General features: G+C 42.0%; 1 protein-coding gene across 1 annotated transcript in view; it reads left to right on the forward strand.

Moving 5' to 3' along the window:
• The window catches only part of LOC140476793 (uncharacterized), a 567118-nt gene that overhangs the window by 459855 nt on the left and 79582 nt on the right, over positions 1 to 27681 (forward strand). Inside the window, exons 47-52 of the mRNA XM_072569588.1 lie at positions 5465 to 5706; positions 5887 to 6013; positions 6164 to 6306; positions 11816 to 12023; positions 16699 to 16755; positions 16847 to 16998. Coding sequence (XP_072425689.1) covers positions 5465 to 5706; positions 5887 to 6013; positions 6164 to 6306; positions 11816 to 12023; positions 16699 to 16755; positions 16847 to 16998 — 929 coding nt within the window. The remainder of the gene's footprint in view (positions 1 to 5464; positions 5707 to 5886; positions 6014 to 6163; positions 6307 to 11815; positions 12024 to 16698; positions 16756 to 16846; positions 16999 to 27681) is intronic.

The following is a 27681-nucleotide window of genomic DNA, read 5'->3' on the forward strand; positions in this document are numbered from 1 at the left end:
TACAGAGGAAGACTGTAAAAATGGATACCTACACAGTGATGTCCTACTTCCTGAATCAGTCTATAAGGAGAGGTTAAGAGCCTACCTTGAAGCCTGCTGAGGGGAAAATCACCAGCCTAGGAGTCAGAATCAGGGTTCAATGACAGAGTTTATTGTAGAGGGAAGTACCGGAGCTCCGGGGAGAGAAAGACATCAATAACAGTGGTCAGCTGTGCATCTTCTCTCAACCCAGAGAACATTTTTATACATTTTGTGATATAATGGGTCAGTGATGAGGTTATGATTAGATTAGATTAGATTACTTACAGTGTGGAAACAGGCCCTTCGGCCCAACAAGTCCACACCGACCCGCTGAAGTGCAACCCACCCAGACCCATTCCCCTACATTTACCCCTGCCCCTAACACTACGGGCAATTTAATGTGGCCAATTCACCTAACCTGCACATTTTTGGACTGTGGGAGGAAACCGGAGCACCCGGAGGAAACCCACGCAGACACGGGGAGAATGTGCAAACTCCACACAGTCAGTCGCCTGAGGCGGGAATTGAACCCGGGTCTCTGGCGCTGTGAGGCAGTAGTGCTAACCACTGTGCCACTGTGCCACCCACAAAATTATTGCCTTTGTAACATAGTTTGTTTATTGTAAACATTGCAGAATCATTGATAGTTTTGATGCAGCCATTGTCAGTTCCAGCGCAACCTTTGTTAACTTCAGTAAAGTCGTTGTCAGTTTTGATGCAGACATGGTCAGTTTCAATGTCTGTGCAAAGGTCTATTGCTGTAGTAATGGGCGCTAATCACTCTTTCTGAGAAGGATAATTTCTGCAGCCCTGTCTGTTACCACTTGGTGTATTGAGTCTGTATCAAGCTGTTAGCATTTCTATCAAAGGTATTCTCTCCCCTACCCACCTTAAACTAATCAACTAGATTGTGAGTGCATTGTGCTGACATTCTGGTGGCCCCAGGCATTATCTATGTTTGCTTTGCTGTCTCTCTCCATATTATGGTTCGGTGGCCATCTTGTATGTCAAGTGACCAATTTATGGCTCAGTAGCCATCTTGTGTATCTGTGTGCCTAATGTCACCCTGCCCTGTGCCATCTCCCACTGCACTATACTATGGATATGAGTGTAACAAGTGATGGCACTGAAGGGTTATGTACTGGTGAAAGTGCAGTTAGGGGACTAGTGTGCAGAATTGCCACTGTACATAGTGTGAATACTTTGCAATATCTGCACTGTCCTGGTTACAAAAATTAAGGTTGAATTAGGGCATGATTAATAGGTTGGTCGACTCAAACATGAGTTTGCAAGAGATCGTGGACAAGTACAAAGATGTTTTCAAATGAACCCTGAGGGGAATGAAAGGAGTCATAATTAAATTGCAGCTGAAGACAGAGACTAAAGGTACATCCCGTACCAAATGCCATTGGGCCTAAAGTGGAGGTGAAACTGCAAAGTGAAAGGGCCACTCCCATCATTCTGGTCTTAAAAACAGATGACGCAGTGAGGATTTATGGTGACTTCAAGGTCACAGCCCTAAGTGCAGATCAGTACCCTCTTTCACGCATAGAAGGTCTATTCAATGGACTGGCATGAGAAAATTAATACTTAAAAATGGATATGTTGCAGGCCAACCAACAGATGAGAGTTGTGAAGGAATTAGAATTAGGTTTTATTGTGGTGTGTACTCAAAGGATACAAGAATACAGTGAAAAGTTTATAATGTGACCATTCATGGTACCATCTTAGATACAAGGTACAAAAGTGTAAAATCTCTGGTAAAAAGCAAAAAAAAATTATTGTTAAAAGTTAAGCAATGCAATTCTTTTCAGTATAAAGTAGTAAATAAGAAGTAAAGTTAAAAGTTCCAAATCACAGTCCTTCTTTAGACATGGGCCTGCAGTCACTCCTCACTGGGCTTAATCTTTCCCCAATACTGGGCTAGATCTCTCCATCTCTGCATCTCCATGCTGCTATCTCACCACTGACCACCATCCCCTGTCTTCTTCGCTGGGCATGATATCTCAATCTCCACACTGCCATTTTTCCGTCGAGTGCCATCATCAATGATCTCCATGCCTCTGCACTGCTGTCTCATTTGTGACTGTGATCTGGGCTCACCAGCCATCTTGCCACAGGCTGCCAGTGTCCCATGCTGATGCCATTATCGGCCTCCACCTGCTTCCACAATACCACTAACCACCAGATGTTTGCCCAGACACACCAACTGCTTCTTGGCGATCGCTAAAGTTCCCCCACTGTGGCCTCTAGCTGCTGCCATCACCACCACTGCCTGTTTTGCTGTGAATGCTGCAGTGTTCCAGCAAGGTTCTGCACCAATTCAAAGAACAAAAGAACAGCATCTCATTTTCAGATAGTGACACACAGGACTTTCTCGCTACAAGTGATTTTCTTTTGCCATCAAATCAATGGCAACTCTATTTCAAAGGGCTATAAACCAAATTTTAAGTGGATTGCTAGGAGTGTTATGTGGATGATATTTTGGTCACTGGTTCCTCCAACAGATGAGCATTTGAAACAAATTGAAGGAGCCTAAAAACATTGTGGGTGCATGGCCTGCAAGTAAAAGTAGAGAAATGAGTGTTTTTAAAAGACTCAATAGAGGTGGTTCAATGGTTAACACTGATGCCTCACAGTGCCAGGGATCCAGGTTCAATTCCAGCCTAGGGTAACGGTCCTTGTAGAGATTGCACATTCTCCCCCTATCTACATGGATTTCCTCTGGGTGCTCCAGTTTCCTCCCACAGTGCAAAGATGTGCAGCTTAGATGAATTGGCCATGTTAAATTGCCCAATGTATTCAGGGATGAGTAGGTTCGCCATGGGAAATACAGTGTTATTGGAATAAGATAGGAAGATGAGACTGGGTAGGCTGCTCCTTGGAGGGTAGGTATGGACTTGTTGGGTCAAATGGTCAGTTTCAACACTGTAAAGACTTTATACAGTTTCAACTTGACAAGTGAATGAGGGACTACACAGGGCTCCCAAGAAGATGAAGGAACATGAAGTCCCCTAGACCGGAGAATGTGTCTCAGCTGAGATTGTTCTTGGTACTTGTAAATTACTATAGCAAGTTTGTGTCTGACCTGACAACCATGCTAAAACCTTTACATCAGATACTGGGAAAAGGGTGGTCATGAAAATGGATCTATGAATGTTTTAGCAGCTTACCAGAGGTGAAGCGAGCCCTAAAAAGATCAGAAGAGTAAATGTATTTCATCCCAAAGTTACCACTACAGTTAGGGTATGATGCCTTGCCTCATGGAGTTCACTCTGTGCTATCACACATCTTACTGAATGGAGAGTAAAGGTCTATTGCATTTTGCATTCAGGCCACCAACAAAGATGGAAAACAATTAATACAGAAGTTTAAATCAAAAAAATATGAATTAAGCGTTGTGTTTGGCATTGTGTTTGGAAATGGTGTTCACCCATTTCCTTTGCAGCAAACACTTTGTGCTACTGACCAATCTCAGACCTCTAACCTCCAGTTTTGGCCCATGTACAGGAATACCATCAATAGTAGCAGCATGTCTACAGAAATGAGCACTGGCTCTGTCAACTTACTCATATCAAATCAGATCCAATAGGCAGAGAAGCACAGCAATGCAGATAAACTGTCAAGGCTGCCACTACTGGGGAATAAAGATGTTTTCCACTGCTATCTGAAAATTATGTACTTTTCCCAGAGTGATAATGTATTGGTATCAGTGAGTCAAGTTCAGAACGCTTCTCGGAATGACCCAGTCCTGAGCTAAATGTTGGACCTTGTCCTGAGAGAGATGATCAGTCATAATAACTGCCCAGAAGTGTGCCCTTATATCCAAGATGTGGGAGTTATGTGTATTGGACGTATGATTAATGTGGGGAATGAGACTTAGTATTCCTCCTCCATCAAGAGGAAAGCTGCACCAAGGGTACCCTGGTGTGGTGTGAGTGAAGGAGTTAGTTTTAGTAGTCAAATGTGGACTCCCCAGAAGGAGGTGAAAGTAGGATCATGCTAATCATGCACATAAGTAAGCAAGGTTCTGCTGTTGTTGCCCCTTCACCCATGAAAGTGGTCTCACACACCATGGCAGTGGATTCACATCGATATCATGGGACTAAAAGAGAGGCTAATATTCCTACTGGTTGGGGATGCCCACTCCAAGTTGCCTGAGGTGGCAGTCATGAAATTGGTATTGTTGGAATCAACAATAGACTGACTGGATGAAGTGTTTGCCTGGTTCAAGAATCCTGAACAAATCATGAGTGACAGTTTGTGAAACAAGAGTTCAAGGAGTATCTGGCAAATCACAGAATCAGGAATGTGATTTTAACCTTTTAACAAATGACCAGGTGGAGAGTTTTGCATAAACCTTGAAGCAGGCTCGAAAGGCCCCACAAGGGGAGGGATCGCTAGGATGGCAAATCGACAAGTTCCTGAGCATGTACAGGAATACTCCACATGTGATAATCTAGTGCTTGCCAGTGTCTTTATTGTTTGACCACCAGCTGAGAACCATATTTGACTTACTATGATATGAAGAGACCAGAGAGGTGGTAGAGCGAAATCAAAAAGAATAGATGGCCAAGAGGAACTGCAAGGTCAAGGGTATTCCAAAGAGAAGGGACTATGTTAGGTCAGAATTGCGCATCTGAGGAAGAATGGATCTGAGTGGTGATCATGCCTCAAACAAGACAGTTGTCATATAGGATTTAGACTGGGGTGAATGGTCTGGAGGATTCATGTGGACCAGCTGGTTGCTGCACCTCGCCAATGAAATAAAGTGCTTCAAATCACTGATCCAGTCCAGATGGGACCAGTGGTCTCGATCAGGTCATGTGTCTCCACACTAGGTTTTTTACCATATTCACTGAGGGCACAGGGCAACAACCGTTAATCAGAGAGGGTCATATCTGTGGAACAACGGGACCTTCCAGAGGCCAAGGAAGACTACACTAGAAAAGGTTCCTGGAATAAGGTGACAACCTTCTCAGAATCACCATTCCTCAGAAACGCTGAAACAATGTAGACTACAGAAGGGTTATTTTCTGTATTCATTTTGTATATGTTCCTGACGATGTATATATTTAGTTACAATATTTTGATAATACTTATTATTATCTGTCTATCTATATATATATTGATTACTGGGACTTTTAAAATTAAGAGAGTGGGGTGTTATATGTAGGTAGTTGGGGGGCACTGCTGCTTAGGTCAGGTGACCTGAGGCAGTGTTTGGGTCCAGTCTCGAACCAGCTGTGGAGGTGTGAGTATCATAAATGAAATGTTCCGGTTCAGATTTACCATTTGTCTATATGGTACATAATTCCTGGTTCCAAAGGAAGCATTGTGATAACATCTTTATATTTTTCTGAAACTTAAACAAACAGTAATTATATAACAGAATTAATACCACGTAATTAACTCTACATCAATAATTATTTCCATTCATCAGGAAGCTGGGATGTCTTTGTCGTCACCAGTGACATGCCAAACAGTGGCACAGATGTAGAAGTAATACTGACAATTTGCTGCAAAAATGGTTCTGCTGCCCCCATAATTCTTAAGAAAGGGTCTTTGAAAAGAGGTTATACATACCAGACCTCCATAAGCATTGATGACCAGCTCGGAACCATCACTAAAGTAAGGCTGGAAAGAGAGGAATCCAAGAATGAAGATTTTTGGCATTGTCAGAAGGTAATGAGTGAAGGTGTCTATTGGCAGTAATAACTGATCACCACTCCGTAATGTGAAATTACCAATTCCTTCCAAAATTATCTTTCAATTTTTTTCTTACTGTTTCAGGTTTACTTAGTATAATTTTAATTCTTCCAGAAAAAAAAATGTGTAGTCATTGCAATTGCTTAATTCCCCTAGGTAGAACTCCATCACCAAAGCACCAAAGAAGTGTTAGAGTTTTTGTTCCTGCGCAATTTATCACAAGTTGAAGGATTTGCAGTGGCAGAACTTCCTTTAATCATGAGCAGTACCAATTTTCTGACAGGTTTGTGGCTCTATTGGTATACCTCTAAATAGACAGACATTCAACGTGGGTCCATTATTGGTTAAATGAAGTATAGCGAAAGATGTGCATTTTCACTTCATGCTCTTACCACATTGTCCAAAGTTTTAAGCATACTATTGTGCTTTACAGTGAAGGAATATGTGTTATCCATCACTACTGGATCATCAAGTAATTTAGGAGCAGATTCTGATATATATATCACTTTAAAAGGAACTCTTGGAGATACAGGAAAAAGAAAAATCAACACACAAGCAACAAATAAGGAAACAATGGTAGGAAAGTGTATATTGGTCACATAATTAATTTTAGTTTTCACTGTGTATTCTTAGGTATAAATAAATTTAGGATTGATCTTATCCAATTAATGGGCTCCACACATATCATTCCAACATGAAGTGACTTCTCTGAAGATCTGAGAATTGCAAGTTGTTGAGAAAGCAGCCAAAAGTCACAAAAATAGGAAGGGGATGGAAATGCCTATCCCACACAATGGTTTCAACTAGGTCAGGAATGCAAGCTGCAGGCGAGAAACACATACTCTTAATAGGTATTTCCTAATCAACCTGTTCAGAGATGTCATTACACACCTTGTTAGCAGGTGAGATTTGAAATCAGGTATCCTGGCTCAGAGAAAGGGACACTACCACTGGACTACAAAAGAACTCAATGCATACCTTTATATTGCACCACTGAAAGTTGGGGCCAGGAATCTGAGAATCAAGTCTCAACTATCAATTTTAAATGCCTGCAGACTCCTTATAATTCTGAAAAATCTGGTTCTTTTTGTCCTCCTCAAAATTTTCTTTCTTAAGAAATAGGAACGAAAGTCGAACATTCAGTCTCTTAAGCCTGTGATGCCATTCAGTAGGATTATGGCTGATCCAACATTCCTTACATCCACTTTCCTGCCTTTTCCACACAATAAGACCATAAGATATAAAATCCCAATAATACTGGAGTAGGCCATGAAGTCCACATTGAACCTCTGAAGAACACCCAATGGACACCCATCACCCTACCCTATTCCTACATTTTTCCATGACTAATTTACCTAGCCTGCACATCCCTGGACACTATGGGCACTACTGGCCAATACTCCAAATCTTTGGACTGTGGGAAGAAACCCATGCAGACACAGCAAGAATGTACAAACTCCATCCAAACAGCATCCTTAACCTGAAATGAAGCCTGGGTCCTTGGTAATTGTGAGGTAGCAGTGCTAACCATTTAGACACTGTGCCACTCATATAGGAGCAGAATATATGAGATTCAGACCACTAGGTCTGATATGTCATTCAATCATGGCCTATATGTTTTTCAACCCTTCTGCCTTCTCCCTATTACCTTTGATTCTCTTACTAATCAAGAACTTATCTACCTCTGCCTTAAACATAATCAGTAGCTTAAACATAATCAAAGCCTTCCATGACAATTAGTTTCACAATTTTACCGTAGAACATTACAGTGCAGTACAGGCCCTTCAGCCGTCGATGTTGCGCTGTCCTGTGAAACCAATCTGAAGCTCATCTAACCTACATGATTCCAATCTCGTCCATATGCCTATCTAATGACCACTTAAATGCCTGTAAAGTTAGAGAATCTACAACTATTACAGACAGTACTTCCACACCCCTACTACTCTCTGAGTAAAGAAACTATCTCTGACATCTATTCTATATCTATTACCCCTCAACTGAAGCTATGCCCTTTCGTGCTAGCCATCACCATCCTCAGAAAAAGGCTCTCACTGTCCACCTGATCTAACCCTCAGATTATCTTGTATGTCTCAATTAAGTCACCTCTCAACCTTCTTCTCTCTAACGAAACCAACCTCAAGTCTGTCAACCTTTCCTCATAAGACTTTCCCTCCATACCAGGCAACATCCTAATAAATCTCCTCTGAACCCTTTCTAAAGCTTCCACATTCTTTCTATAATGCGGTGACCAGAACTGCACTCTGGCTGAAGAAATTCCTCATCATCTCAATTCTCAAGTGTTGTTCCTTTACTCTGAGTCTGTGCCCTCTGGTGCCCAGTCTTGCCTACTAGTGGAAATATCATCTCCACACCCACTCCAGGCTCTTAGTATTCTGTAATTTTCAATCAGATGCACTGTCATCCTTTTCACTTCCATCAAGTACACAGTTAGAGTCCTCAACCACATCTCATTTGCAAAGCACTTAAAGAGTCATAGAAATGTACAGCATGGAAACAGACCCTTCAGTCCAACCCGTCCATGCTGACCAGATATCTCAACTCAATCTAGTCCCACCTGCCAGCACCCTCCACACCCTTCCTATTCATGTACCCAACCAAATGCCTCTTAAATCTAGCAATTGTACCAACCTCCACCACTTCCTCTGGTAGTGCATTCCATGTATGTACCATCCTCTGTGTGAAAAGATTACTCCGTAGGTCTCTTTTAAATCTTTCCCCTCTCATCCTAAACCTATGCCCTCTAGTTCTGGACTCCCCGACCCCAGGGAAAAGACTTTGCCTATTTACTCTATCCAAGCCCCTCATAATTTTGTAAACCTCAATAAGGTCACCCCTCAGCCTCTGATGCTCTATGGAAAACAGCCCCAGCCTGTTCAGCCTCCCCCTGTAGCTCAAATCCTCCAACCCTGGCAACATCCTTGTAAATCTTCTCGGAACCCTTTCAGGTTTCACAACATCGTTCTGATAGGAAGGAGACCAGAATTGCATGCAATATTCCAACAGTGGCCCAACCAGTGTCCTGTACAGCTGCAACATGACCTTCCAACTCCTCTACTCAATACTCTAACCAATAAACCTTCTTCAGTATCCTACTGTATCAGTATCCGTGCATTCCACGGTCTCTTTGTTCAGTAACACTCTTGAGGACCTTACCATTAAGTGTATAAGTCCTGCTAAGATTTGCTTTCCCAAAATGCAGCACCTCGCATTTATCTGAATTAAACTCCATCTGCCACTTCTCAGCCTATTGGCCCATCTGGTCAAGATCCTGTTGTAATCTGAGGTAACCCTCTTCGCTGTCCACTAAACCTCCAATTTTGGTGTCATCTGCAAACTTACTAACTGTATCTCTTATGTCGCATCCAAATCATTTATGTAAATGACAAAAAATAGAGGACCCAGCACCGATCCTTGTGGCACTCCACTGGTCACAGGCCACCAGTCTGAAAAACAACCCTCCACCACCACCCTCTGCCTTCTACCTTTGAGCCAGTTATGTATCCAAATGACTAGTTCTCCCTGTATTCTATGAGATCTAACCTTGCTAATCAGTCTCCCATGGGAAACCTTGTCGAACACCTTACTGAAGTCACATCTACTGCTCTGCCCTCATCAATCTTCTTTGTTACTTCCTCAAAAAACTCAATCAAGTTTGTGAGACATGATTTCCCACGCACAAAGCCATGTTGACTATCCCTAATCAGTCCTTGCCTTTCCAAATACATGTACATCTTCTTCTAAACCTCTGGACCCTTTCCAAGCATATCTTTCCTTAGATAGGGGACCCAAAACTGCTTGCATGCAGTCTAACCAGTGCCTTTTACATCCTCAGCAATATATTACTGCTCTTGAATTCTAGTCCTCTCAAAATGAATGCTAACATTATATTTGCCCTATTACCTTCCAACTGAACCCGCAGATCTCTTTGTGCTTCAGATTTTTGAAGACATTCCCCATTTAGAAAATAGTCTATACCACTTCTTCCTACCAAAGTGCAAACCCTCACACTTTCCTACATTGCTACTTTGCCCACTCTCCTAATGTATCCAAGTCCTCCTACACTTCCTCAACAATATCTGTTCCTCGACCTAATTTTGTGTCATCTGCAATAATGCCCTTAGTTCCTTTGTCTAGATCATTAATGTATAACATGAATAGTTGTGGTCCTTCATTTTGAGAGGACTAGAATCTCGAGCAGTCATGTTCTGCTGAGGCTTTATAAAGCACTGGTCATTTAACATTTGGAATATAATGCTAACCTTTGCAGAACCCCCCTGGTGGCTGACTACCATCCTAAAAGAAGACTCCTTTAGCCCCACACTCTAACATTGCCAATGAGCCAATCATCTAATCATGTCAGTACCTTGCCCTTAACTCCATGTGCTCTTATTTTATTTAGTAGCGTCCTGTGCAACGCCTTGTCAAAAGCCTTCTGGAAACCAAGTAAATTATATCCACTGGCTCTCCTTTGTCTAATTTGCTCATTGCCTTCTCAAAGAATTCTAACAGCTTTGACAGGCTTGACCTTCCCATGATGAAGCTGTGCTAGCTTAACCCAATTTTGCCATACACTTCCAAGAACTCCACAGTTTCATCCCTGACAATAGGCTGTAAAATCTTACCAACAACCGAGGTCAGGCCAACAACCTATAATTTACCATATTCTGCCTCCCTCCATTCTTAAACAGAGTGTTACATTAGTTATTTTCTAGTTGGGTGGGACTCACCCTGACTCCAGTGATTCCAGAAAGATCATCACCAATGTGTCTACAATCTCTTCAGCTATCTCCTTCAGAACTCTGGGGTGCAGTACATCTGGTCCAGATTGTTTCTTCAACTTCAGACCTTTCAACTTGCCAGTACCTTCTCCTTAGTGATGGCCCTATACTCACCTCTGCTCACTGACTTTGTTGAAGTTCTGGTATCCTGCCAGTGTCTTCCACAGTGAAGACTGATGCAAAGTACCTTTTCAATTCTTCTGCCATTTCTTTGCTCCCCATTATAATATAATGATGCTACCATTTTAAAAGGTTACTTTGTCCTGGGTTTTTTTGAAGAGTCTCAGAAGAGTCGGAGCTTTATTGAATGATTCCCAGCTGCTGGCGAAGCAGTACTTGTTATGGACCAGACCAGACGCCCTCAAAGTATTTTAAGGAAGTAGCTATGTCCTATATTTTTCTTATTTTAAAGGTAGATATGAAGAGCATGTTCCAGATGTGATAAAACTGATCAAATTACTCTCATGCTACTTTCTAGGGTGACATGATGGTTCAGCGATTAGCACTGCTGTCTCACAGCACCAGGGACCCGGGTTTGATTGCACCCTCAGGCAACTGTCTGTGTGGAGTTTGCTTGGGTCTCCCTGTGTCCGCATGGGTTTCTTTCCACAATCCAAATATGGGCAGGTTAGGTGAATTGGCTGTCCTAAATTGCCCATAGTGTTCAGGGATGTATAGGTTAGGTGCATGAGTCAGGGGTAAATGTAGGAGAATGGGTTGGGGTGCGATACTCTTCAGAGTTGTGGACTTGGGCCAAAGGGCCTGTTTCCTCACAGTACGTATTCTAATTCTCAGAAATCTCTTTTGATGTTTTTTCCTCCTAGACTGGAGAACTGCATGTAAGAATATGTGTCTGAATTTACCTTTTTGCCATGGGGTGTGTAGTAGGTGATGCTTACTCTCTTCCAGAAGACACTTTACCCAAATTTCTTAAGTGATGAAGATACACTAGTGTATACATCCATTGGCCCTTTGCAATTCAGTTTCCAGTCACTGATCCCATATATACTGGCAAGTGCTGTTATTTTCAAAATAAGTTCAATTGTTAGGATTGCAAGTTGTTTATCTTTTGGTCCTAATTTTTGCTTTGTATTGTACAATATTTGTTCTATATGAACAAACAGAATCTTTTCAGGAAGCTTTTTAGCTTTGTAATAACTGCAGGAGAAGCTTTTCTATCAGGGGAGACATGCAGCTAGTTTTCACTGCTGAAATTAATTTTATATTTTGATGAAATATTCCTACTAATTCAGCGTTTAATTTCTCAATGAATATTCAATTTTCAGGTTAACGTACTGATAATTGAGTCAGTTGATGTTGGTGAACTTCAGGCACTAACCATCCAAATGAAAGGAGGTTTTGATTTGTACCTGGAGAAAATTATTGTTCAGGAAGGAAAATATGCAATGATAGAACATATATTTATGGTGGGTGAATGGTTATCTAATCCGAAAGATGCAAACAATGTGTCAACATTAACTATACCAATTACAGGTCAGTGAAATTACAGGAACAGAATACTTAAAGTTCAAAAGATTGAAAATGTTGACAAACCTGCAAGCTTAAAAACCATTGACCAAGAAATTTGTCACATAATATTTATTTCTTATCATTATATATCCTCCTAAACCATCAGAATTTAGGATTGGAGGTGCACATTTTTCATGAACTTGAAAGGTAATAATAAACATCAAAAAAATGACATGTCTGAAGCAGATGTGCTGCTGTTCGCATATGTAAACAAGAGACAACATCTGTTTGATACCCTCACTACAATTTTGCATTGTGCCAACATTCTAGAAAACCAGATCAACATGTAGTATAATATGGTCCTTGAAGGGTTTAGGATACTATAATCAAGGAATGATTTTAATAAATGAATTCAGAGCATATGAACATCATATGGGAAAGCCAGTTCACTATGCTCACTTTATTGTCACTTTCCTTGTATGGCAAAGCCACGCCTATAACATGTCATGGGTGTCTATTTGCTGCCACAATCCTCTTAAAGAATAGGTAAATACAGGGTCTGCTTGGAATTGTGTGGTAGAGGAAAACGACTTTGTGGTATAACTAGAAGAAACATTTTTATTAAGTGAAGGGAAATTCATTGTATGTTAGCAAAGAACAATATGTGACATTGATATGCTAGATGTTGTTATGGTGACTAGGCTACCTTTGCTGGATGCTCCAGATATCTGAGGAAGACACCATCTGTAGAGTTGTTGGCATACCCTCCATATGTCTCTGCACTGCTAGTATCAATCAGGCCAATCAGTCCATGCTACACAACATTTCTTGGATTTTCTGAGTATTGGTGTATAGTCCTTATATGCACTCCATGTGCTACTGCTGCTGGTTCTTCAAGAGGATGGACATTCCCCTTACATAGAACATAGAAGAATACAGCGCAGTACAGGCCCTTCAGCCCTCGATGTTGCGCCGATCAAAGCCCACCTAACCTACACTAACCCACTATCCTCCATATACCTATCCAATGCCCGCTTAAATACCCATAAAGAGGGAGAGTCCACTACTGCTACTGGCAGGGCATTCCATGAACTTACGACTCGCTGAGTGAAGAACCTACCCCTAACATCAGTCCTATATCTACCCCCCCTTAATTTAAAGCTATGCCCCCTTGTAATAGCTGACTCCATACGTGGAAAAAGGTTCTCACTGTCAACGCTATCTAACCCCCTAATCATCTTGTACACCTCTATCAAATCACCCCTAAACCTTCTTTTCTCCAAAGAAAACAACCCCAAGTGCCTCAGCCTTTCCTCATAGGATTTTCCTACCATACCAGGCAACATCCTGGTAAACTTCCTCTGCACCCGTTCCAGTGCCTCCACATCCTTCCTATAGTATGGCGACCAAAACTGCACACAATATTCCAGATGCGGCCGCACCAGAGTCTTATACAACTGCAGTATGACCTCAGGACTCCGGAACTCAATTCCTCTACCAATAAAAGCCAGTACGCCATATGCCTTCTTCACTGCACTATTTACCTGGGTGGCAACTTTCAGAGATCTGTGTACATGGACACCAAGATCCCTCTGCTCTTCCACACTACCAAGTAGTCTACCATTAGCCCAGTAATCCATCTTTTTATTACTCTTACCAAAGTGAATCACTTCACACTTAGCTACATTGAACTCCATTTGCCACCTTTCTGCCCAGCTCTGCAGCTTCTCTATATCCCGCTGTAACCTGCCATATCCTTCCTCACTGTCTACAACTCCTCCGACTTTCGTATCATCCGCAAACTTGCTCACCCAACCTTCTAACCCTTCCTCCAGGTCATTTATAAAAATGACAAACAGCAATGGTCCCAAAACAGATCCTTGCGGAACACCGCTAGTGACGGCACTCCAAGATGAACCTTTGCCATCAACTACTACCCTCTGTCTTCTTCCAGAGAGCCAATTCCTAATCCAAACCTCCAACTCACCCTCTATGCCATATCTCTGTATTTTCTGCAGTAGCCTACCATGGGGGACCTTATCAAACGCCTTACTAAAATCCATATATACCACATCTACCGCTTTCCCCTCATCTACCTCCTTAGTCACCTTCTCAAAGAATTCAATAAGGTTTGTGAGGCACGACCTGCCCTTTACAAAACCATGCTGACTATCCTTGATCACATCATTCTTATCCAGATGTGCATAAATCCTATCCCTTACAATTCTCTCTAAGACTTTGCCCACAACAGAAGTGAGACTCACTGGCCTATAGTTACTAGGATTATCCCTACTCCCCTTCTTGAACAAGGGAACCACGTTTGCTAGCCTCCAGTCCTCTGGCACTACTCCTGTCGACAAAGAGGACACAAAAATCAAGGCCAATGGCTCTGCAATCTCCTCCCTTGCTTCCCAGAGAATCCTAGGATAAATGCCATCAGGCCCAGGGGACTTATCTATTTTCACCCTTGCCAGAATTTCCAACACCTCTTCTCTACATATCTCAAAGCCATCCATTCTACTTATTCGTGCCTCAGTATTCATATCGAGAAGGCATTTGACAAGATGCCACTGAAAGATTTATTGTGCAAATTAGGAGCTTGTGTTGTGGAGAATGTGGGTAATATGTGAGCATTGATGGAAAATTGGCTGACTATCCAATACAAAAAATTCACGAAAAATATGGGGAGGTGATTGCATAGTGGTATTATCACTAGACTATTAGCCAGGGTTCAGGTCCTGCCGTGACAGATGGTAGAATTAGAAATCAATTAATATGTGGAATTAAGAGTCTAATGATTACTGTGAAACCATTTTCTATTGCTGCAAAAACCCATCTGGTTCACTAATATCCATTAGGGGAAGGGATTTTGCTATCCTTACCTGACCAGGTCTATATTTGACTCCAGGCATTATCATCATAGACCAATATAGCATGGAAACAGACCATTTAGTTCAACTCATCTACGCCGACTGGATATCCTAATCTGATCTAGTCCCATTTGTCTTTGTAATCACTGTGCCCATCATGTTTTGTTAAGATGAACTGCCTACTGTTTTGATATCCTGGCTATCTGAGCCACTGCTGCCTGTACTGGAGTGATGCCATGGAAGAATAATTGAGCCCTATCTTCGGCATTGTGTGTGTATTTCTCCTGCTAGGACAAAAGAGAGGCAGATAAGCATTGGTGTACTATGAGGTCAACATCATCTACCCCTTTCAGTTGTGTTGGCTCATCGTTAGATCTATAGCCACACCCTTTCTCTGGTCAAGGACGACATGCACCCTGAAACATGGAGCATGTTTGGAGGAGGGTTTAAGCCCTGAGACCTGACCAGAAGTTCAGGGCTTTGCACTTGCCTTGCCAGAGCATATGAGTTTGTAGAACCTTTTATGTACACCTCAAATCCAAGTTATAATCTTACTAATGCAGATTTTAATTTTGAGTCAACCAGCAACCTCAATAATGGCCATGTGGGAACCTAAATTGGTTTCCTTCCTGACTCTGTGAGGAAAATTCAGCCCAAGGAGAGGAATGAATAAAATATTATTTGCTGAATATTTTAAGGAAGGATGGGGAAGGAATGAAGGAGGAGTGTGACTGTTTTGATCAATAATACTGATTCAACTTTTTCAGAGATAGTTGGTGTCTCACTGCTGTAACCCAAAGTAAGAGAGTGAACCCACTTCACAGGTCATCACCTGTGGCAATTGGGTGGCTGCTACAAGGATCCCAAGAGTAGGAATTGAAATGAAAAACACTGTCACTCACTCTCACACTGAAGTGTCAGCAGCTCTAATGCTGACACTCCTTTCTTTAGAGAATAGCTAATATTTCAATCCCTGCAGAGACTAATAACTATTTTAAAAATAGATACATTTCCTAGCACTGATTTGAAAACATCATAGTACATAATTTCGTGTTTAAAGATTTTTACAGTAAGCAACAAACTAAAATCATTGCAGATAAAGCATTTAACAGGCAGCTATTACAAACATACAAGCAAGAAATAAGAGTAGGACATTCAGCCCTTCGAACCTATTCCACCATTCAGATTATGGCTGATCGGATTTTAAGATCAACTCCATATTCTTACATATTCCCCATAATTTTTCATCTCCTTAGGAAAGCAAGAATCTTCATAAATCTGCTAGTTTGTCAGTTACTGTAGAAGTCTTAAAACATGAAATTGTGTCCTACAAATCTTTCTGTCAGTCACTAAGATAACTCCTCTTTTAAAAAACAATTATCAGACTCTACAAGGATTGTAGAACCTTTAAAACTCAGACGTTCAGTCATCTGTGAAAGCTTTGAAATAGCCAAACAGATTGTTGAGCTGACTTTCAATCAAGAAATGAAAGCAATGGGGGCAACACCATATCTGGCTCTTATTTTGTTTTCCAGGTTTTCCAATGCACTTCTGACTAGTTTATCATAGAAGAATATCAAAAATTCCTGGATATTTAAGGACAATGCCATTTTTATTGTTTAAGTTCACATAAATTACTGAAGGAAAGATTTCCACTATGTGCTAACTGTAATTCAAGTTTGTTATGTATGTTATGATTTTGCACTTAGTACACCTTTCTCCTCCATGACTAAATCAGATTGCAAAGCTCTGAAACAAAATCTGTTTATGAAACTTTGTTTACTCAAAACAAACTTATATTAACTGAAAAATATTTTTGATTAATTTAGAATTGAAGTTGAGCAGCAAATACCAAGATCTTCCATCCTGGGAAGAAATTAAATCAGGTACATTGCTAATTAATGTAAATGTGTTACTACTTTTGAAAAATTAAAATTACATGACAATTCTTGATGTTGGTTTTTGTTCTTAATCCAGGTGGCAAATGGAAAGTTTATCTCTCAAATCTGAAAGGCAATACAGTGAATAGAATTGATTTAGAAATGATAATATATGGGCAATTGAAAAAATCGAACCCAATTCCTTTATCGACTGAACTCACTCGTTATATGGATGTTGTGACATTTGAGGTAAGTCACAATATTGCATAGTGGTATCTGTTTTACATCATTATGTTCATTAGTAAATTATGTTCATTGGCAAATAATTCAAGGACTGGATTAAGTACGTCTTTATCTGGTACATTTTTGCTCTGAAGTACCCCAGGCTGCTGGGGCCCTGATTAAAAATTTCAAATCATCTCTCAAGACAGGGGCCATGCCAGAGGATTGGAGGACAGCTAATGTGGTTTCACTTTACAAAAAGTGTGGTAAAGATAAACCAGGGAACTATGAACCAGTGAGTCTAATGTCAGTGATAGGGGAACTATTGGAGATAATAGTGAAGGGGAAAATCAATTCTTTTTAAAGAGGCAAAGTTTGATCAGGAATAGCCAGCATGGCTTTTTTGGAAGGAGCCGAGAGTGTGGTGCTGGAAAAGCACAGCAGATCAAGCAGCATCTGAGGAGTAACAGAATCGACGTTCAGGTAAGAATCCATCATCAGGAATTTTGATGAAGGGCTCTTGCCCGAAGCATCGATTCTCCTGCTGCTTGGATGCTGCCTGACTTGCTGTGCTTTTCCAGCACCACACTCTTGACTCTGATCTCCACCATCTGCAGTCCTCATTTTCTCCCTTTGTTGGAAGGTGGTCCAGCCTAACAAATCTAGTGGAATTTTGCAAGGAAGTGATCAAGTATACAGATGAGGGTAAGGTAATTGATGTTAGTTTATATGGATTTGACAAAGTCCCAAATGGGAAGCTGATAAAGAAGGTAAAAGCTCATGATAACTTGCCAAGTTGGATCCAAAATTGGTTTAGTGGTTTAGAAGATAGTGGTAGAAGGCTGATTATGTGACTGGAGCCAGGTGTGTATTAGCATACTACAGGAATTGGTGTTGGGTTTATTGTTGCTGTGATATTTATAAACAATGCAGATGAGAGTGTTGGATGGGGGTGGGGGTGTTGGGGGGGAGAGGTGGGGGATGATACGTTTGCGGATAATGTAAAGAATGGCTGGGTGATTGACAGTGAGGAGGAAGGTGTTAGGTAACAGAAGGATATGAATAGATTAGTCATGTGGATAGATCAATGGCAGATGGAATTTAAGTCAAATAAATGTGAAGTGATGTAATCTGAAAGAAAGAAAGAAACAAGGGAGTACTCAAAGAATGGCAAGGCACTAGGAAACTGAAAGGAACAGTGGGATATTGAGATATTGTCTACAGATCGCTGAAGGTAACAGGACAAGTCATTAGGATAGTTAAGAAGGTAAGTAGGACACTTTCCTTTATTAGTCATGATATAGAATATATGAGCAAGGAAGTCATGTTGATAAGGCCACAGCTGGAATTTTGTGTGTCGTTCTGGTCACCATACTATATGAATGCCGCGATTTGTGACAATGCTGTCGCTTTAAAAAGTTTATTTTATCCTTGGTTTCTTTCAAGACAGGTCGTAAAGAACGAGATGCTGAAGAGTCTAGTTTGGTAATGGAAAGAGAGTGATCAGTTTTCCCAGTTCAGGTTTTATCTAGTTTGTTTTAATTGTAGCAGTCACAAGATGCATGAGTGCAGGGTAGTTGCAAGCTTCAGTAAGAACTCCTCTGACCTTCTGAAATTCCTGTGGATGTTGTTCCCTCCTGCCTGTAAGCATCAGTGTTTAAATTTACCTTTTTGTCAAGGGGCATGTTGAAGGGATGTTACTTTATTGGATCAGTTAATTAGTAATAGAACATAGAACAATACAGCACAGATCAGGCCCTTTGGCCCATAATGTTGTGCCGAACATTTGTCCTAGCTTAAACACCTATCCATGTACCTATCCAATTGCCGCTTAAAGGTCACCAATGATTCTGACTCTGCCACTCCCACAGGCAGCACATTCCATGCGCCCACCACTCGCTGGGTAAAGAACCTACCCCTGACATCCCCCCCTATACCTTCCATCCTTCACCTTAAATTTATGTCCCCTTGTAACACTCTGTTGTACCTGGGGAAAAAGTCTCTGACTGTCTACTCTATCTATTCCCCTGATCATCTTATAAACCTCTATCAAGTCACCCCTCATCCTTCGCCGTTCCAATGAGAAAAGGCCTAGCACTCTCAACCTATCCTCGTACAACCTATTCTCCATTCCAGGCAACATCCTGGTAAATCTCCTCTGCACATTCTCCAAAGCTTCCACATCTTTCCTAAAGTGAGGCGACTAGAACTTCACATAGTACTCCAAATGTGGCCTTATCAAGGTCCTGTACAGCTGCAACATCACCTCACGACACTTGAATTCAGTCCCTCTGCGAATGAACGCGAATACACCATAGGCCTTCTTACAAGCTCTATCCACCTGAGTGGCAACTTTCAAAGAGCTATGAACATAGACGCCAAGATCCCTCTGCTCCTCCACCTTACTAAGAACCCTACTTATTTGTCTTTCCAAAATGGACAACCTCACACTTGACAGGGTTGAACTCCATCTGCCACTCCTCAGCCCTGCTCTGCATCATATCTAAGTCCATTTGCAGCTGACAACAGCCCTCCTCACTATCCACAAATCCACCAATCTTTGTATCATCTGCAAATTTACTGACCCACCCTTCGACTCCCTCTTCCAAGTCATTAATAAAAATTACAAACAGCAGAGGACCCAGAACTGATCCCTTCAGAACTCCACTTGTAACTGGGCTCCAGGCTGAATATTTACCATCTACCACCACTCTCTGACTTTGACCAGTTAGCCAGTTGTCTATCCAACTGGCCAAATTTCCCTCTATCCCACGCCTCCTGATTTTCCGCATAAGCCTACCATGGAGAACTTTATCAAATGCCTTACTAAAATCCATGTACACTACATCCACTGCTCTACACTCATCCACATGCTTGGTCACCTCCTCAAAGAATTCAATAAGACTTGTAAGGCAAGACCTACCCTTCACAAATCCGTGCTGGCTGTCCCTAATCATGCAGTGTCTTTCCAGATACTCATAAATCCTATCCCTCAGTACCCATTCCATTACTTTGCCTCCCACCGAAGTAAGACTAACTGGCCTGTAATTCCCGGGGTTATCCCTATTCCCTTTTTTGAACAGGGGCACAACATTCACCACTCTCCAGTCCCCTGGTACCACCCCTGTTGACAGTGAAGATGAAAAGATCATTGCCAACGGCTCTGCAATTTCCTCTCTTGCTTCCCACATAATTCCAGGATATATCCCGTCAGGCTAGTGGGACTTGTCTATCCTCAAGTTTTTCAAAATGCCCAACACATCTTCCTTCCTAACAAGTATCTTCTCTAGCTTACCAGTCCGTTTCATACTCTCCTCTTCAACAATACGGTCCCTCTCATTTGTAAATACTGAAGAAAAGTACTCATTCAAGACCTCTCCTCTCTCTTCCGACTCAATACACAGTCTCCCACTAATGTCCTTGAGTGGACCTACCCTCGTTCTCGTCATTCTCATGTTTCTCACATATGCATAAAAAGCCTTGGGGTTGTCCTTGATCCTACCCGCCAAAGATTTTTCACGCCCTCTCTTAGCTCTCCTAAACCCTTTCTTCAGCTCCCTCCTGGCTATCCTGTATCCCTCCAACGCTCTGTCTGAGCCTTGTTTCCTCAACCTGATTTAAGCCTCCTTCTTCCTCTTTACTAGACACTCAACCTCCCTCGTCAACCAAGGTTTCCTCACACGACCATCTCCTTCCTGCCTGACAGGTACATACATATCAAGGACACGTCGTATCTGTTCCTTGAAAAAGTTCCACATTTCAATGACATCCTTCCCTGACAGCCTATGCTCCCAACTTATGGTCTTCAGACCCTGTCTTGCAGCATCGTATTTACCCTTCCCCCAATTGCAAAACCTACCCTGTTGCACGCACCTATCTCTCCATAACCAAGGTGAAAGTCACAGAATTCTGGTCACCATCACCAAAATGCTCACCCGCTAACAAGCCCATCACTTGTCCCGGTTCGTTACCGAGTACCAAATCAATATGGCCTCCCCTCGGGTCGGACAATCGACATACTGAGTTAGAAAAGCTTCCTGGACACTGCACAAACACCGCCCCATCCAATCTACTTGATCTAAAGAGCTTCCAATCAATATTTGGGAAGTTGAAGTCGCCCATGACTACGACCCTGTGGCTTCTGCACCTTTCCAAAATCTGTTTCCCAATCTGTTTCTCCACATCTCTGCCGCTATTGGGGGGCCTATAATAAACACCCAACAAGGTGACTGCTCCTTTCCTATTTCTGACTTCAGCCCATACTACCTCCAAAGGCAGATCCCCCTCAAACTTCCTTTCTGCAGCCATTATACCATTTCTAATTAGCAACACCACACCCCCTCCTTTTTTACCACCCTCCCTAATCTTACTGAAACATCTGTAACCAGGAACCTCCAACAGCCATTCCTGTCCCTCATCTATCCACGTTTCCATGATGGCCACAACATCGTAGTCCCAGGTACCGATCCACGCCTTAAGTTCACCCACCTTATTTCTGATACTCCTTGCGTTGAAGTATACACACTTGAACCCATCTTTGTGTCCGCAAGTATTCCCTGTCAGTGCTACCTTCTCCACAGCCTCCCTACATTCTTGGATATCCTGAAAAACAGCTAACCTACTTGCTGGACTACAAGTCTGGATCCCATCCCCCTTCCAAATTAGTTTAAACCCCCCCGAAGAGTGCTAGCAAACCTACCTCCCAGAATATTGGTGCCCTTCTGGTTCAGGTGCAACCCGTCCTGCTTGTACAGGTCTCACCTTCCCCAGAATGCAGTCCAATTGTCCAAATACCTGAAGCCCTCCCTCCTACACCATCCTTGCAGCCACGTGTTCAACGGCACTCTCTCCCTATTCCTTGCCTCACTGTCACGTGGCACCGGCAACAGCCCAGGGATGACGACTCTGTCCGTCCTAGCTTTTAGCTTCCAGCCTAACTCCCTGAGCTCCTGAATGACCTCCCCACCCCTCTTCCTACCTATGTTGTTGGTACCAATGTGCACCACGACTTCTGGCTGCACACCCTCCTCCTTAAGGATTCTGAAGACATGGTCCGAGACGTCTCGGACCCTGGCACCCGGGAGGCAACAAACCAACCGAGAGTCTCGCCCATGTCCACAGAACCGCCTGTCTGTCCCTCTAACTATAGAGTCTCCTATAACTAGCACTCTGCTCCTCTCCCCCTTTCCCTTCTGAGCCTCAGAGCCGGACCTCGTGCCAGAGACCCGGTCACTGCAGCTTATCCCTGCTTGGCCGTTCCCCCCAACAGTATCCAAAGTGGTATACTTATTGTTGAGGGGAATGACCACAGGGGATCCCTGCACTGCCTGCTTCCTCCCCTTCCCACCTCTAACTGTTACCCAGCTACCTCTGTTCTGTGGCGTAACTATGTCCCTGTAGCTTCAATCTATCACCCTCTCAGCCTGTCGAATAATTCTCAGTTCATCCAACTCCAGCTCCAGTTCCCTAACGCGGTCTGTGAGGAGCTGGAGCTGGCTGCACTTCCTGCAGATGAAGTCGGCAGGAACATCGGTGGTCACCTCTACCTCAAACATCCTGCAGGAGGAACATTCCACTGCCTGCGCTGCCATAACTCTACACATAGTCTCTAAAACAAGAACACTAAGTAGCTTACCTTTTTTTAGGTTAGAGGAGGAGGGAGGGTGGGACTTACTACACGTGTAGTGTCTCGGGTTCCTTCTCCACTCAAATAACAATCACTTACCTTCCCGACCGGCTTTGCGCTCCGCCTTCACTTCTGCCCAGCTCCCACCGCTCTCTGCTGTGTCGGGTCGGGTCGGGTTGTAATAGTTGCTGTGTCAGGTCGGTTCCATATTCCAATAGTTAAGATATTCTACAGGGCCCTGGTGAGACCACACCTGGAGTATTGTGTGCAGTTCTGGTCTCCATATTTGTGGAAAGACATTCTGGCTATTGAGGGAGTGCAGCGTAGGTTCACGAGGTCAATTCCTGGAATGGCGGGATTACCTTACACTGAAAGACTGGAGTGACTGGGCTTGTATACCCTTGAGTTTAGAAGACTGAGAGGGGATCTGATTGAGACATATAAGATTACTAAAGGATTGGACACTCTGGAGGCAGGAAACATATTTCCGCTGATGGGTGAATGCCGAACCAGAGGACACAACTTAAAAATACGGGGTAGACCATTTAGGACAAAGATGAGGAGAAACTTCTTCACCCAGAAGAAGTGGCTGTATGGAATGCTCTGCCCTAGAGGGCAGTGGAGGCCCAGTCTCTGGATTCATTTAAGAAAGAGTTGGATAGAGCTCTCAAGGATTGTGGAATCAAGGGTTATGGAGATAAGGCAGGAACAGGATACTGATTAAGGATGATCAGCCATGATCATATTGAATGGTGGTGCAGGCTCGAAGGGCAGAATGGCCTAATCCTGCACCTATTGTCTATTGCCTATTGTCTATTCTAAATTCTGCTTTCTTTTGTTTGTGTTTCAACTGTACTGTTTAAATAAATTTGGTTTTGCTTAAAGCAGAATGTTTTGACCAGCAGCATCACACCTGGAATTTCCACTGACATCTGCCTTTAAATTAAGAAAAAGTTATGGTCTTTAAACATTTTGAGGGGGTCTGGCCTGCTCCATAACTGATTGCACTGGAGAGAGTGTGAAAGAGATTGACCAGAATGTTGCCTGAGTTGGAGCATTGAAGAGAGGTTGAATTAGGTCAGGTTTGTACTTTTGAGCAAAGAAGGGAGGAACCTGATAGAGATGTCTAAAATCATGAAGGATATGAACAGAATGAATAGAATGCAGTTGTTACTCTAAGTTAAAGATTCAATAATAAGAGGGCATTATTTTAAAGGAAGGAAGTTCAGAGGGAATTAAGAACAACATTTGTGCCCAGAGAGTGATGAGATTGGCCAAAGATCCTCTTCTTTACTGTTTGATTTGATGATCCTGAGTAATTGTCATTCAGGCGCCACTGGTAGAATTCCTTTCTCTGAATTAGGGAATGGAGATTAAGCCTGTGCAGCAATAGAAAATTGCTTTCATATTGCACCTTTAAAGTAGTAAAATGCCACCTAATAGTAAAATGAGCACAAGTTGGAGAAAGAGCCACAAAATTGTATTGCAAATTGTCTCACTCACAAACCTTTTAACCAGGGCTCCTTACTGGAAGCTCTGAGACCATAGACCTTCTTTTGACACTGCATACATATTCTTAGACTTAGACTTTTGGCCTGATCACAATGTATATGTGCTCCCAGTGCCTTCTCTGTGTCTGTCTCGAGGGTCAACTTGGTTCCTTGGACTAAGACTTAGCTCATTCTTTCCAGTCCACAGCAAAGTCCGCAATATTTGATGAAGATCTTCTCCTTTGCATGTTATATCATGCTTCATTCTTTTCCAGAGGTTTGTGGAGGTTAGCAATTTACAAAGGTGATGACTGAGTGAAAACTGAAACAAATTAAGGTTAAAACAGAAGAATTTTGGATGAGTTGAAGTTTAGAGAGGAACTTGAGAGGCTAGCCATAACATGCATATAATGTTTAATTTGGATTTGATAAATATATGGGTGAGCAGAAATTCTGTGAAACAGTCATAGTGTGGTTGCAAAGGTTGAAATGAACTTCCTTGGTGATGGAAAGTTGAACCACAAATAGCCGGCTTCAACCTGAGGCAATGTCCAAAAAGAAGGTGTTGACAGAATTGTTTTTATGACAGAACCGAAGATAAAGTGATTCCATATTCTTAATACTTAACTGAGAAAATTATCGATGATTCTGCAGTGGATGTCTAACAAGCATGTTCACAACACAGAGGCAATGGAGAGATTGGAAAAGATAGTCAATGCCTGTATATGGATCTTGTCATCATATAATGTAAATGAAGGTCAACAATGAAAATGACAAATATGATCATACCAAGATCTTGTAAATAATGATGCAGGCAGGAAGAGAACCATTGCTCTGGCAACTGTTGGTTTTGTTCTTACTGACAAAATTAAGAACAGACCAAGTCAGCTAGCAACAGAGCAACAACCACATGTCAAAGAGCTAAAAAATAAATTGAGAAGAATAAGGAAGGATTGTGCCCCTTGATCAGAATTGCAGGTAATGTATTTGTGCTATTGAATGGAACTATTCACTTCCCTGTCAAAGATGAAGATTGAAAAAAAAGAGTGATAGAGCAAAATAATTTAAATACATATGACAATTTGAAATTGAATGTCTGGGATATGGAAGAATTGAGAAAAGGTATGCTAAGTGAATGGGATTTGCTGAAAATGAATGCACAGACCACAGACTTAAAAGTTACAGAGGTTGGAAGGATAAAGGCTGCTATGTCCCCTATGCCTGATGGACTCTATCCTAGGCACTGTGGCACAGTGGTTAGCACTGCTGCCTCCCAGCGCCAGAGACCCAGGTTCAACTCCCGCCTCAGGCGCCTGTCTGTGCGGAGTTTGCACATTCTCCCCGTGTCTGTGTGGGTTTGCTCTGGTTTCCTGCCACAGTCCAAAAGTGTGCAGGTTAGGTGAATTAGCCATGCAAAATTGCCCCTAGTATTAGGTGAAGGGGTAAATGTAGTAGAATAGGTCTGGGTGGGTTACGCTTTGGTGGGTCGGTGTGGACTTGTTGGGCTGAAGGACCTGTTTCCACACTGTAAGTAATTAATTTAATCTATGATATTAAGGAAAGAAGCCATAAAGATAATTAATAATAATCTTCCAAGAATCCTTGGAATCTGGAAAAGACCAAGAGAATTAGAAAACTACCAATAAGGACTCTTATTAAAAAAGGTAAATGTAGGCTAGTTAACTTCACATTTTTCATTTGGAAAATGATTAATCTATTATTCACAATCTAATAGCAGAACATTTAAAAATATTTAATATATTCAAGCAGAACAGCCACAACTTCATGAAGGAGAAATTATGCCTGGCATTGTTATTCTAATTCTTGAGGAGGTCCAACAGATTAAGTAAAAGTATTTGGATTTCCAATGGGTTTTCAATAGGTACTATTCAATCAAATTCACCTATTTAATAAGATAAGAGCTCATAGGGCAGCACATTTGCATAGTTAGGGACTGACTAATTAGTAGAATGATATGGAGGTGCCAGTGTTGGACTGTGGTGAATAAAATTAAAAATCACACAACACCAGGTTATAGTCCAATAGTTTATTTTGAAGTATTAGCTTTGGGAGTGCTGCTCCTTCACCAGGTAGCTATGGAGCAGGATCATAATTTATAGCAAAAGATCACAGTGTCATGCATGCAACTGATGTGATATATTGAACAAATCTAGATTGCTGTTAAGTCTTTTATCTTTTAGAATGGGTTGCAGGTTTCAGTTCATTAATATGTGAATCCCAGAACTTCTTGAGATAACTTAAGGTTTTATTAAAAAAAAAGTGACATCTCACCTCAAATAATGCATTAAAACTGTAAGGTTAGAGTTTATCTGAATCCCAATCTTGAGATGGACCGATTCTATTTCCAAAGTAGAAGTTTATAAAATGTTACATGGATTGACTGCCTGCAGCTTGTATGCTTTTTGAACCCACCATCTACGCAGCAGGTACTCATGTTTCTTGGCCAACATTGTTGATCTCATATGCTGCAGGCAAGGGTGCTCAGAGGCACGGTACATTGGCGAGACCAAACAGACCCTCCAACAATGGATGAATGGACACTGCACAACAATCACCAGTCAGGGAACACTTCAGAGGTCAAGGACATTTGGCCTTGGATCTTTGGGTGACTGTCCTCCAAGGCGGTCGGGATACACAATAAGGCAGAATGGCTGAGCAGAAGCTGATAGCCAAAATCGGTACCCATGTGGATGGCTTCAACCGGGACCTTGGGTTCATGTTATACTACAGGTTACTCCACTACATTCTCATACAACACATCCGTGCACACTCTTAAATATGCACACATCCATGCAGATCCTCTCTAATACATACGCTCTCTCTCAGCCCCACACGCATATATACACACCCAGAGAGGCATGCGCGCATGCACACACGCACACGCACTCACTCACTCTCCTTCACATGCATGCACACACACTTATAAGGTTTTAGGGCAAACTTGCATTTGCAGAATTGTAATTGCAGATACATTCTATTTTGTTCAAAAAGCACACAATCTGCAGGCAGTCAATCCATGTAACATTTTATAAAATCCTACTTTGAAAATAGAACCAGTCTGACTCATTATTGGGATACAGACAGACTCTAACCTCATATCTTTAATGCAATGTCTGAGCTGAGATGTCACCTTTTTTCATAAAACCTCAAGTTATCTCGAGAATGTGACTTGAAAGAAGTTCTGGGATTTATATATTCATGAACTGAAACTTACAACCCATTCTAAAAGATGAAAGCTCTAACAGCAATCTAGGTTTGCTCAATATATCGTATCAGTTGCATGCATGACTCTGTGATCTTTTGCTATAAATTCTGTGTTTTAAGATCCTGTTCGACAGCTACCTGATGAAGGAACAGCACTCGAAAGCTAATGCTTCCTAATAAACCTGTTGGACAACAGCCTGAAACTATGTAATTAGTAGAAGGCAGAGAGTTGGGATAAGAAGTCATTGTCAGGATGGAAACATTTAACTAGTAGAGTACCACAGGTATCAATGCTGGGGCCACAATTGTTTACAAAATTCTTAATCATTTGAATGACAAAGTTTTGCAGATATCAGCAAACCAAAGGAG

The sequence above is a fragment of the Chiloscyllium punctatum genome, chromosome 5 (assembly GCF_047496795.1).
Source record: "Chiloscyllium punctatum isolate Juve2018m chromosome 5, sChiPun1.3, whole genome shotgun sequence".
NCBI classification, from domain to species: Eukaryota; Metazoa; Chordata; class Chondrichthyes; order Orectolobiformes; family Hemiscylliidae; genus Chiloscyllium; species Chiloscyllium punctatum.